This window comes from Pongo pygmaeus, chromosome 13 (genome assembly GCF_028885625.2).
Source record: "Pongo pygmaeus isolate AG05252 chromosome 13, NHGRI_mPonPyg2-v2.0_pri, whole genome shotgun sequence".
Lineage (NCBI taxonomy): Eukaryota > Metazoa > Chordata > Mammalia > Primates > Hominidae > Pongo > Pongo pygmaeus.
The window spans coordinates 67954877-67968842 of record NC_072386.2 but is presented as its reverse complement, the minus strand read 5'-3'; the positions used below and the strand labels follow the sequence as shown (position 1 = coordinate 67968842).

Below are 13966 nucleotides of genomic sequence, written 5' to 3'. Positions count from 1 at the left end.
GCCAACATGGTTAAACTCTGTCTCTACTAAAAATACAAAAATTAGCCAGGCATGGTGGCCGGCACCTGTAATCCCAGCTACTCGGGAGGCTGAGGCAGGAGAATCACCTGAACCTGGGAGGCGGAGGTTGCAGTGAGCTGAGATTGTGCCACTGCACTCCAGCCCTGGATGACAGAGCAAAACTCTGTCTAGAAAAAAATAGAAAATAAAATAAAGTAAGAGTATGCATAGGCTCTAGTCTTAGCTAGTACAGCCATCCAATCTAAATGGTAATGAACTAGCAACTGTCAAGGGAAGAAAATAATTGAAAACTACAGATTGCCCTGGGTCGCCACCATTCAGCATGTCACCACCCAGCTCAGCTCCCAGAACTTACTTGTATAACTCCCAAGTTTAGGGTGAACGATATTTATAGTCCCAAACTTCTTGGCTTCTTCTGCGGCCTTAGCTGACCAAGCTCCTGTCACCACATAGTCCGCACACCTTCCTGCTTTCAAGCCAATCAGGTTTAAGGGGACAGCACTGAACTGGCCGGACCCACCTCCTTGCAAAAAAATCACCTTATAGTTGTCTGGAACAGCTCTGGGCAGAAGCACAGGTAACAGTAAATACATAAACTCATGTGGTCAAAGATTGAGAACAACTGATGCTCTACCAAGTGCTTTACCTTGGGTGGATTTACTACAAGAAATATGGTAATGTTCCAATACTACTTTGTCTTCCCTAATTCACTCATTTATTTATGCAATCCTTGGACAACTATTTACTGGAGACTGCGTTGAAAGCCTAGGGTTACTGTTTGACCTGAAGCTCTTCCTCCTCTTCCTAGTGACAACAGCCTGATGTTCCTTTAGGAAATTACCCCTCTGCCACTCTCAGTCGACATGGTTCAACTGTGGTCAACCCTGGCTCAAGGGGATGAGCACCTGCCCCAGGCTAGCCAATGGAATTTGGTACTGAGACCTTTACTCAAACTTCTAGGTAAGGAAAGCTGTTTCTATTGAGGGAAAGAAGAAACTTGTAGGAGCTAATCCTGCAACCAATGGTGGCCACCCAGTGAAGAGAACACATAAGAAAGCAGAGCCAGAAGATGGGGGAAAATCACCTTCCTGCAATCATTTAGAAGCACCTAAATTCTCCTGCATTTATCTGTTAGGTGAGATAATACATTTCTTTTTCACTTAAGCCAGTGAGTTGGGGGTCCTATAACTTGCACCCAATAATCCTGTGTTATGCACCATGCTATGAACCAGGTGGATGTTGGGCAGGGGGTTTTGATAATGTTTTAGGCCTACCCATGAAATCATGTATCTATTATACATCAAAATAAAAAGCAAAACTCTTTGACTCCAGGATGAAAAATTAAGATAATGATGAGAATGGCTACAGGCGGTAGAAATAAGCCCAGCTCCAAAAGGACAAGGCCATGGAAACTGGACCCAAGCCTTTGAGTAAGGTCAGAGCCTGGGAATAGGTGTACGGAAGGCAGATGGCCAGGGAACAGACCTCCAGCAAAGATATAGAGGTAAATTAATAAAGGACAGGGCAATGTGGCAGAGTCTTGGGGAATGGGGTGGTAGGAGTGTAAATATCTTGTCCTGAAAGATGCATGACCTAAATTCAGTGCTTAGCAGGATAGCAAGCAACCAGCAGGTCTTAGGAGACTCTAGCCATGAGGTTCTTAGCAGCTGGGAAGACTGATAACCCAAGACAGAGTTCCAGGTTCACATTATTCAGATGCAGGGCAGTTAACAAGGCCAAGAATTAGATGGAAAGAAACCAGGCCGAGGTCTAGGTACAGGTATACAAGGTAGGAACCAGGTTAGGAGAAGAAAAGATAGGCCCTTCAATTGAACTGGGACCCCAGTCAGAGGAAGTTCATAGCCATGTGGTCAAATGCCATCTCTCCCAGGCTAATGTTCCAAATACCCACTCCATGAAGGACAGGATTGTCGTATGAATGTGACATGATACTCAGCAGGCCAATGAACAAGAGAAGCCAAGCAGATGGCTACCAGCTCTGAACATTCACATTGCAATTAGCGTCTATGGCTCCTCACAGAAATATCACCAAGCCTGCCCCATCTGAATCATTTTATCAAGCAATTCGAAAAAGAAAACTTGAAATAATCAGTATAATTCCAATTTTGTTAATGTAATAATGCAAGAATGGGTCCTAACATATTAGTGATTATCCCTGATTAGTGGGGGTAAAGTTAATTTCAGTTTAGTTGTGAGTTACAGTGTTTTTCCTACCATAAATGTGCATTATTTCTGTGAGCAGGAAAAAAAAAATGGTATGCTTTCAAACTTGCTATATTCGTAGGTTTATGTGAACATGTTTATATAATATATAAAAATCTCTCCTTTAAATAGCAATCTATTTAAGAATAAGGTATTCTCTGGATAGGAAAGGCAGTACAGATAACCCACGAGATTTCGTCTAAGCAGCAGTTCCTACAGTTCAGAACTCTTACAATTACCCAAAGAGCCTGTTAAAAATAAAGTCTCTCCAGAGATTCTGATTCAGCAGGACTAAGTGGTGCCCGCCACTTGATTTTTTTTTTTTTTTTTGAGACGGAGTATCGCTTTGTCACCTAAGCTGGAGTGCAGTGGCACGGTCTGGGCTCACTGCAAACTCCGCCTCCCTGGTTCAAGCGATTCTCCTGCCTCAGCCTCCCGAATAGCTGGGAATACAGGTATGCGCCACCATGCCCAGCTAATTTTTTCTTTTTTTGTATTTTTAGTAGATGGGGTTTCATCGTGGTAGCCAGCATGGTCTTGATCTCCTGATCTCACGATTCACCCGCCTCGGCCTCCCAAAGTGCTGGGATTACAGGCATGAGCCACCTTGCCTGGCCCCACTTGAATTTTTTAATATTCCCCCTAACCAGGTGACTCTGACAGATCGTATGAGACTCAAACTTCGAGAACACCTGAACCAGTTTATAGTCAATTATGCTGACAAAGATGACCATTTCTTTGTCATTTACACCTCTTTCATGCCAGTTTAACTGCCACAGTGCTGAAAAATCTTTCCTAGATACAATGATTTCAAATCTTTGGAAATATCACATAAAATAAAAACAAAAACATACAAACACAGGATGGGGAACAAATAAAAAGCATTAGGTACTAATAGTGAATTGGAGAGAATCTTAAAAGGATTATTTTAAATTATGAAATATTCTGAACAAACAATAGAGTGTAGAAAATAATGGAAGACATCCAGGTTTAGGAAGTATCTAACAAAAGTAACATGATTTGATCTTTTTTAAACTTACAGCAATTCCCGCACAAGATTCTCTGTATTGTTAATAATCTTGGCAAAATCTGATGACCTGTGACTCATTTCTGTGAAAGGAAAGATAAACAACAATAACAAAAATTCCAGCTCAGAACCAAATGAACGGAAATACCTATGAAATTTGCAAGTAAACAATAATACAGGGAAATTTTGAGTTATTCTGCATTCAAATTGTGGGCCAAGGCTCACTTAGTTTAGGGGACCATCCAAACTGATTTTCAAATTGCAAACATTTTAGCTTTATAGTCATGGCAGAAGGATTTTTCAAGTGGTACATTCATTGAGCAAGCTATTTATTAATTCGTCACTCCGTGATGCTCTCTGTGATTCTTCTTACCATCTCTTTCTCACAAACAGGAATCTATGTGCAACAGTTGCCCTTTAGGTCTAGAGCACAAAATTCCATGCTGTGATCTGACTTCACAGAAATCTAAGTATATGTCCCAAACCAACAGGAACAAAATTTAACAGAAATAAGCAATACAGTTAACCTTATGGTCTCTTAATACCATGCAGTCTTCAGAACCACCAAAAATAAAAGAAAATAAGTTTTAGAATGCAGAGGTCCTCTTCCCAAAAAATATAGGGGAAACTTGATAAGATTATCAATGTGCGAGGTCTTCATAAAAGGCTTATGTACTTTTAAACTTTAATGAGGTTGTATTTAAGTACAATAAAAACTGTAAATTGAATGTAAAGCAATATTATAAATGTTTGGAGGCACTGTTATGCAAATATATAGTATCTTCTGATCCTAAATCCTATGATTAGCAAAAACCAATTATGACAGGGTAAGCTGAGATGTCAGAACCTCTCACCAGCATTTATGCTATTTTCAAAATGGTTTCTATCAGACATGCAACCCAAGCTATTAAAGTTTAAAAATGTATCTATAAAGGCCTATAGGAAGACCCTATAGGCCCTGTAATTCTATATTTGATGCATTTAAATTAGTTCCCTTTGGGCCAGGGCTCAGTGGCTCAAGCCTGTAATCCCAAAACTTTGAGAGGCCAATGTGGGAGGATGGCTTGAGGCCACGAGTTTCAGATCAGCCTGGGCAACAAAGTGAGATTCCATCTCATGGGATCTTTAAAAAATGTTTTAAACATTTAAAAAAAATTAGCCAGGTGTGGTGATGTGTACCTATAGTCCTAGCTACTCAGGAGGCTGAGGCAGGAGGGTCACTTGAGCCCAGGAGTTGGAGGCTGCAGTGAACTATGATCATGCCACTGTACTGCAGCCTGGGTGACAGAGCAGGACCCTGCCTCTAAAAAAAAAAAAAAAGCTTCCTTTGAAACATGGACATTCACAGAATTCAAAAGTAAATCTTACCAAGAACACTAATGCCAACTCCTTTGTAGTCTAATAATTCCTTTTGTATCTCTAACAACACCTAGAAAACAATAAAGGAAAATAGGGTTATTTAAATATGCTCTGCACTGCTTTCCGTCCGCACATACAAACCTGACGAGAGGACAAGGAAGGGTCTACAGTGAGGTCCCCAGGCATCCATCCCCACCCACAGCCAGTCTCCTTCCTTCCCATGTCCACAAAGCCAGCGATTATGCAACTTACACACAAGGTAAGCATGAAATTAGGCAATGTGACTGATGTTGATACACTTTTTCCAAAGGCCTGAATTTACCGATTCCCTAGAAAATGTCCCCTTCACAAATCTCATTCACCACTCTCCTAAAGCTAAAGTAAAGAATGCATAAAGTTCTGGGTTAAAGGGACAACAATAAAAAAATTATGCCCAGATTATGCAGGTAACTCAATTTTCCGATCTCTTTTGGTCTAAGGTGCTAGACTGGGAAGCGTGGGGTGAGCAGGAAGAAGGAAGAGCCTGCTGTGAATAAGATTTATCCCGGGGTGCTGCAACAAGACTGGCACAATGTTGATAGTTGTTGAGTCTCGGAGACGGGCCCTTGGAGGTTCATTACACTACTTTTATCTTTGTGTATGTGAGGATTCCCATAATAAAAAATAAAGAGAAAAAGAAAGGCTTTAAAAATGAACATAAAATAAGTGCAAAAGCAACCAGCCAGAGAAGGTCTACAAATAGGAGGCACTTTTTTTTAAGGTGCTTGCTAAGGAGGGCATCATTAAAACACAGCTATAACCTAAACTGGATTGCAACTTGTCTCAAAAAACAGTATTTTAACAATAAAGAATTAGACAAGGCCTGGCGCGGCGGCTCACGCCTGTAATCCCAGCACTTTGGGAGGCCAAGGCGGGCAGATCATGAGGTCAAGAGATTGAGACCATCTTGGCCAACATGGTGAAACCCCGTCTCTACTAAAAATACAAAAATTAGCTGGGCTTGGTGGTGGGTGCCTGTAATCCCAGCTACTCGGGAGGTGGAGGCAGAAGAATTGCTGGAACCCGGGAGGCAGAGGTTTCAGTGAGCCAAGATCAAGCCACTGCACTCCAGCCTCGTGACAGAGCAAGACTCCTCTTAAAAAAAAAAAAAAAAAAAAAAAGAATTAGGTTAAAAAAAAGACTGCCTTGACGACTGGGTCTAAGAATGTGTTATTGTTTTCTGAAATGTTGGACGCTTGTTAGCACTAGCTGATCAAATAAAATAGGGTGAATCTTTTCTTTTAGTAAAGAGAAACATTCATCTGTGAATACTCTTTGAACTCGCTCCTGAGACTGTATCTTTCTTATAGACAGCATTCGTTGAAAATAGTTCTATAAAAGTTTATAAACAAAATAATTACAAAGAGTTTTAAAGACTCCTACTGAAAAATCACACCTCCCTAATCCAGTAGGTTTTTTTTTTCCAGTTGAAGAATGCATTGCTTTTGTGGATCATAACCAATTTTTTGTTGTTGTTGTTAAGAGACAGGGTCTTGCTCTGTCACCCAGCCTGGAATGCAGTGGGACAATCACAGTTCACTACAGCCTCAAACTCCTGGGCTCAAGAGATCCTCCCACCTTAGCCCCCTGAGTTGCTTGGATTACAGGTGTGCGCCACCACACCCAGCTCACGACTAATTTTTTTAATGAAACAGAACAGACTAGAGCAGGATAGAATACAAAATAGTGTATGTCACAGGTAATTAGGCTACACATCATTTCATAAGGCATTTCTTTTTGTTACAATTGAATGTGTATACTTTGTCATTTTGTAAACATGCTTTTCACTGTAGGTTACAGTCAAAAGAAGTTTGAAAGCTTCTCTTATCTTTACAATTCAACTAAATCAAGGAAACACATAAAAAGCAACATCTGCCTGCCCCATCACCCTCCTGCCCCCCAGGTTACATGCAATCCAAGGGCAAAAATCCTCCCAGAAAAATTAATAATAAATAACTGTATTACTGATGACAATTGCCATTACAATTATAGTAATAAATTAATAAAGAATTACGTAGGGAACAAACGTTGGGAACACTCCAAAACATGGAGGGTGGAGGAGGAGGCTACAGGAAACATCTCCACAGCTGGAGCAGGGAATCTCGTCTAAAATGAACTGTAACGACTGAGAAAAAATAAGCCCTGTCCTCTCAGCTACTGTGAGCGCTACCCCTAGAAAAGTAAGAAGTCCTTTCCCCTTTAAAATTGGATTCTCTATTCTTACCACAACACAGAGGAGGCTCTGTCCCAGGGAGATTTCTACTCTGCTCAACAATTGATAATTGTAAAATACTTGGCTATGCCTCATGCTGCTCCAACGTATTATCAGCTCTATCCTGGTTAGAAAAATAAAAATTTAACAGCAGCAGCAGCCGCCTGACAATGGGCTCAAGGCACATCGGAGACTTTGCCTTCTTCACTGCGGGTGGGGCTGGGGACGGTGGGTTTGGCGGCGGAGGGGAGGAGCCGGGCTGGGGCCTGGGAAGGCAGAGAGTGAGTTCCACCAGCAAGATCTGATTGTGGCCCGGGAGAGAATTCAATCACTCGGTTTACTCCAGAACGAAATGAACAAGGAATTGGGTTAAGCAGCCCAAAGTCTACCAGAGTTCGAATACTCGAACGCCTTTAGGGGACAAGCAGGTTAAAAAAAGGAGGGGGGTGGGGAGAAAGGCTTTAGGAAAGGGTAGGTTCTATAGGGGACAAGGAGGGGAAAGTTGGACTGAAGGTTCAAATTTACATTTCTGAAAAGCAGTGTTCCTAAGTGCTGGCTAAAGCAAACACTGGTGTAAGGCGTAGGGGGGCACCCACACGCGGACCTTTAAGTTTGCAATCCCTTTCAGCTAACGTGATCCACTGCAATATGCAAAACCTGTCATCGGTTCATTCCCATTCATCACTCATTCACACTATGTCCATTCATGCATCCGCTCCTCACTGCCCGGGCTCGCCGCACAGCTGCGCGAGGCGAACGCAGAGATCAGAGCTTTTTCTTTTTCGCCCCGCCCCAGCCCCCGGACCGGCCCAGGAGACGGCACAGCCCGGGCGTCTGCAGGTGCGTGGCACCGGCGGGACAGCAGGCCCCGGCCAGCTGAGTCGTGCACTGCCTCGCACCAGCAGTCAGGGCCAGGGGCAGCTGCACGGGCACGCCTCGCCGAGCTTCCTCACCAACTGCATTCTTCCCGAAGCCCGCTTGCCAGAGCTGCTGATCCCGCTGTGCACGCTGATGCAAAGCGCCTACGGGACTCAAGGCAGGGAGCGGGAATCCGAGTGCCACACGCAGGGATGCAAACCCACCCGCGTGCGTGCTCCCGCCTGAACCTCACTCCCGGCGCCCGCTCGCGGGGACTTACTGAGTGGGGCAGCTTGGCGGGACCAGGCCCAAAGTTGACCACCTGCCTGGGGGCGTCCATGGTGCGGCGGCGAGGGCGGTGAGTCAGCCAAGGAGGACCGAACGCGTGAACGGCTGGCGTTCCTGGACGCTGCGGTGAGAGTCTGCAGCCGGCTCCGAACCCCCGCCTTGTTACAGCGCCGAGTCGGCGCCCCATTGGCCCGTGCTGTCGCAGGCCCTGCGCTAATTGGTTCGCGCGAAGGAGCTGGCATCCCCATTGGTCGCGCTTCTGAGCCGAGTCGGAGCAGTTGCTCCTCCTCGTGTTTACTGTTTCAACCCCCATTTTTGATCAATGCAAGGAGAGCGCGAGATTGCGCCAGCCAGCCGAGCCGGCTCGGCTGCGCGCCCGCCCGAGGATTGTGGGCGGCGGGAAGAGGCTGCCCCTGCCAACCTGCCTTTGCCCCTTGAGCCCTCAATCTGGCCGGTTCCAGTCCTCCAACCCCAGAGGACCTCAGCTCCTCTCTCTTGGCCGAAAGGGCAGTTGCCGAGCAGATTTGTAGCCCCCATCCACCCACCTCTCCACCACCAGCCCCCAGTTTGGGCTGTGATGTATTTGTTCCAGAACCAGCTGTCACTAATCTACCAAACTTTTCTAAGCACCCCCACAGGCGTCAGATACCCCAGTGGAGAGAGAGGACCCCCCAAGGTTGGAAGCGCAGGATGAAGAAGGGCCGGGGGTGGGTGGATACGGTTCTTTGTATTTGCACGTGGGTCCCGAGTTCCTGCAGGATTAAAGAACGGAGGTGGCCGAGGACGCAGGGAGGAGCGATAGCCTGGGAAGCGTGGATGCCCCCCAGGCAAGTCCTTTAAAGTCGCTGATTCTCCATTTCCTCCTTTGTGAAACGAGTGAGCTGGAACCCTGCGACAGCTCTCAGGTTGCGCCCGCGCTGACAAGCTGTGAGTTTAGAAACGTGAGGAGATATTAACAAGAACGCGATACCCATAGGGCGCTGCAGCCCAAACCAGAAGAAGGTGGCCCCTAGCCAGGCCAGGCGCAGGGCCAGAGCTGCTCAAACTTTTCCACAGAAGTGTCCTTCTTAAAAGAACTCCAGTGGAGACCCGCATGGGGTTCTGAAACAGAAAACCCTCCCCCTACCCTGCAAGAAAGAAGTTCCTCTGAAGTCTGGAATTTCATCATTTTTAAACTGTGAATTTTGCATTCTCTGCCATAATTTAACCTAGTTTCTTTTAATGTAAAAATATTTTCCCTGTCTGAGTAAAACTGATGCGCCAGGAATATATACAGTCCAACTGCCCCGTTTAGAGAAGGCTTGTAACTGGACAGGGCTTTGGCTTTTGTTTGCTTTTCCTAATGAGAATGTGGGCGGTGTGGGGCTGAGAGCAGAGGCACTGCTGTGGATCTGGGAATTGGAGGACAAAGTTTCCAGAAAAAGGCAAAATGAACAAGGCCCCTGCGTTCCTCAGCAACTTCATTAAGAAAACCGCAACATTGAAGACAGAATAAATCTCAGCCTAGAAACTCAGGCATGCAAGAAGCGTCACATATCCATTATTTTATGTAAATAACTCTGTTATTATATATTAGTAGCTGCCCCTAGCAGCTAATCTACTGGAGACTAAGGGAGTCAGCCTTCATCCTTCCTGGAGTTAGTTCCTAACACCAGGGATATACACAGTCCCATGTAGTGGGTTGGGAGAAGGGACGGCACATCCGTTTGGTCCTCGGTTCCCAAAAGATATGGCTGAGTTGTTTCCACTGCCCAAGCTGATGTGGCTGCTTGGGTTGATGAGTTCCCTACTACTTCTGTATCCCACTAGGGGCACAGGAATTTGGGGTGGGGTGGCGGTGGCTATTGTCTCATCTGCTAAGACATCCCCTGCAGCTATTCCTCCCGGGGATCCTGCAGTTTCCAAGATGGTATTTCAGGGACACAAGTCACACATACCCTCAGCCTCAGGACCTCTGTTTGTCTTCCTCCCACCCCTGGGCAATCTCCTTTTCAGTCTAGAGAAAATCTGTCTTTTCCATGTTTCTTCCTCACACTGTGCCCACAAACACCTTAAACCAGAGCCACAAACTCAAATGCCTCCAGGGGCCACTCAGGGATATGAAACAAGTAGTGGGAACTGTGGCAAATTGAGTTCATCTGTCCATTTGTGGCAGAGGTGCACTCGGCCACTGCACATTTATGATTCCCCCATCCATGGGATAGGGTTGGTGGCAGGAAGTGGCTGCTCAGACCGGCTTCATGTTTCTCAGCTCCCTTTGCATCTAGGTGAGACACATGACTGGGTCCCCCCAGTGGAATGTGGGCCAAGTGGATGTGTGTCACTTTCAGGCCAGGGCAGTTGAGAAATGAGTGTGCTTCTCCACTTCCTTGTTCCCATTCCACAGGCTGAAAACAAAAAATTCCCTGGCCCCTAAGGACAGTGGAGACACAGCAAAGAGGGAGCCCCAGGTCCCTGAATCACCTGCACCAGACTTGTCATATGTAAGTGAGAAATCAACTTCTTTTGTGCTATGTCACTGAAATATGAGAGGCGATTTGTTACAGCAGCTCACATTATCCTAATTATTATGCCATCCTAAATGCAACAGCTGAAGTTCAGATCCAGCTTGTTGTTGCCAAGTAGGCAAATGAAGTTGCTTGAGCTATCTTCACATTTTGAAAGAAAACCCAGGAACCCAGATTTTTATGTGACATCTCCTCATTTTTAAACATCTACAAATGTAAATTTCAGCAAAACACTGTACAGATCAATATTTTGAGGGGCAAACTCCAGCTTATCTGAGGCCTTATTGAGCCTACAGGTAACAAGCTCTCTGAAGGACTGTTTAGAGTGTTCTGCCCCCAAATTTCCTCCAGTTCAACAAGGAACACTCTCAGCTAAGTGCTTGAATAAAGAAGCAGCAAAGGAGGAAACATAATTTAATCTCAAAATATTATTTTGTCCTTCTTGCCTGTTTTGCACTGATCTATAAAGACAGTCCAGGCCGGGCATGGTGGCTCACGCCTGTAATCCCAGCACTTTGGGAGGCGGAAGCAGGCGGGTCATGAGGTCAGGAGATCGAGACCATCCTGGCTAACACGGTGAAACCCCGTCTCTACTAAAAATACAAAAAATTAGCTGGGCATGGTGGCGGGCGCCTGTAGTCCCAGCTACTTGGGAGGCTGAGGCAGGAGAATGGCATGAACCCGGGAGGCGGAGCTTGCAGTGAGCCAAGATCGCGCCGCCGCACTCTAGCCTGGGAGACAGAGTGAGACTCCGTCTCAAAAAAAAAAAAAGACAGTCCAGAGGAACCCCTGCATGTGGGAGGGATCCTCCCCTCTTAGTAGATTCTCATTTAGCAAGTACAAGAAGCTTCTTTATGAAATACATATTTTGTAAAAAGGCAGAAATTCAGTTTTCACAAGTATTATTCATTGAGTACTTCTATACGTGAAAGATGCTGGGATCTGCTGCGATTGCCAATCAGATCCAGCCATCCTGTTTAGAGAGGAGTGAGAAGAGAAGCAGGCAACATGAGCAGGGGAGAAAATCTATTTGGAATGAGACAAGATTATTTCTGCTGCCCTTTTTGTAGTTGGAGCTAAAGATCCTTTTCCCTTATCATTATTCCCAGAGAACATGAGGAACGGAAGCTGGGCACGGTGGCTGACGCCTATAATCCCAGCACTTTGGGGAGCCTAGGCAGGCGGATCACTTGAGGTCCGAAGTTTGAGACCAGCCTGGCCAATGTGGTGAAACCCCGTCTCTACTAAAAAAAAAAAAAAAATTTAAAAATTAGCCTTGCATGGTGTCTGGCACCCGTAGTCCCAGCTACTCAGGAGGCTGAGGGAGGAGAATCGCTGCCCCCAGCTCCAGCAACCACCATTCTACTTCCTGTCTCTATGAATCTGACCACTCTAAGTACCTCTTGTATGCGGAATCATACAGAATGATTGATCCCGGGAGGCGGAGGTTGCAATGAGCCAAGATTGCGCCACTGCACTCCAGCCTGGGTGACAGAGTGAGACCCTGTCTCAAAAACAAACAACAATTTTAAAAAGTGGGAGAGAGGCAGTAATCATAGTTTATGTAGCAAAAATAAACCAAAAGTCAAAGTCCTATTACTTTCTTTATTCTGACCCCAACAGATAGGAGAAGATATCCATCCTACTCTCTTTACCTCAATTTATTTCCTTACCTACTTTGCTTCATTTTTTTATTGTGACAAAATATGCATAACATAAAATTTACCATTTTCAAGTGTACAGTTAAGTGGCAGTAAGTACAGTCATATTTTTGTGCAATCGTCACCACCATCCACCACCAGAACCTTTCATCTTCCCACATTGAAACTCTGTACACATTAAACTACAACTCCCGCCACTCCCCAGCTCCAGCAACTACCCTTCTACTTCCTGTCTGTATTAATTTGACCACTCTAAGTACCACCTGTAAGTGGAATCATAAAGAATTTGCCCTTTTGTATGACTGGTTTATTTCACTTAGCATAATGTCTTCAAGGTTTACCCACTGTGCTTCATTTTTTTTGGTAGAGATAGGGGTCTCACTATGTTGCCCAGGATGGTCTCAAATTCCTGCCCTCAAGTGATCCTCCCACCTTGGTCTAACAAAGTCCTGGGATTACAGGCATGAGCCATTGCACCTGGCCTCATTTTGCTTTATTTTTAAAGATTAGTATAGATCTTTAAAAGATCTGCAAGCTTTGCACAAGTGAAATCCCTAAAGAGGCTATTTAAGAGGCACGCTCTCTGTGGACTAGTGGGCAGAATTACACAGGGGATGCACACCACTTCTACCTCTTACATCCTAAAAAGATTCCAAAGTAGAAAAAGCATCAGAATTTATTTAACTTTTTTTTTTTTTTTTTTTTTTTTTTTAGAGAAAGGGGCACAACTCCTGGCACCATCTCTGTAATGTGTTTACACACTGGTATTCTCCACTCCCAGCCTCGCTGGCTCTGCTCATATGCGTGTGCATTTTTGGGATCAGCACTCTTCACGAGGGCTGCCTCACAGAAGGGTTCCACATGGAAGCCTGAAAACTAGCCACAGACCACTCGTTTCACCACCTGTGCAAAGTCAACACGTGCCTATTTCAGACAACCATCCAGGCTGTTTGAGAACGACTTTTGTAGAGTTAATAATCTGTGGGTTGTTTTGTTCTTTCCTTTTCTTTATGAGGCCAGAGGAAATACTAACGCAAAGCACAGAGAGAGAAAATCCAGGGATGACGGGAGCAGAAGCCAGTTCAGGATGTGAAAAGTCTTGCTTTTTCCTCTTCTTTTTCTCATGCTTCAAACTGAGTGCCAGCTCCAAAGAACCACGCACACTGCCTCAGAGATAAGCAGGGACTGTCATTTAATTGTATTGTTTGCTTATGTTTTGTACAGAAAGGCAGCAAAGATTAATTAAAAATAACAAGAATTCAAAGCTGCTGGGGGTGAGAGGCATTTCTGTAACCATCAAAACGAACTGGGCAGGGGCAAGGGGAGCAGCTGGCTTGAGGGGAGGGAGCTGGAGGGGAGGGAAGACTGGCTCAGCATGTTGTGGTGTGTGCATCTGAGGCATATCCAAGCAGGGTGTGTGTGAAGACTTTTTAATGACGTAAGAATACGCCTCACATGAAATATCAAAATGAAAGAAAAAGCTGCTTCTCATCAGCACAACAATTATCTCCAAAAACAATTTTTTAAGCCCACCTCCTTGGAGTCACAAATTCTACTCAAACTTAGACAACAAATGATAGTCCCAAACCAGAACATCAACAGATGTGTTCAGATTCATTCATTCAACAAATACTGTCACGCATCGCTTAACAACAGGGATATGTTTTGAGAAATGCATCCTTGGGCGATTTCATTGTTGTGTGAACATCATAGAGTGTGCTTACACAAACCTAGATGGCACAGCCTGCACACACCTAGGCTATATGATACA

The 13966-nt window shown here is 45.0% G+C and overlaps 1 protein-coding gene across 1 annotated transcript in view; it reads right to left on the bottom strand.

The window, feature by feature from the left end:
• PSAT1 (phosphoserine aminotransferase 1) overlaps positions 1 to 8967 on the bottom strand; it is a 33513-nt gene extending 24546 nt beyond the window's left edge. Inside the window, exons 1-4 of the mRNA XM_054502019.2 lie at positions 8020 to 8967; positions 4640 to 4700; positions 3285 to 3354; positions 377 to 582 (exon numbers count right to left, since the gene is read on the bottom strand). Of these exons, the coding sequence (XP_054357994.2) occupies positions 377 to 582; positions 3285 to 3354; positions 4640 to 4700; positions 8020 to 8340 (658 nt within the window). The 5' untranslated portion in view covers positions 8341 to 8967. The remainder of the gene's footprint in view (positions 1 to 376; positions 583 to 3284; positions 3355 to 4639; positions 4701 to 8019) is intronic.
• Positions 8968 to 13966: the final 4999 nt, after the last annotated feature.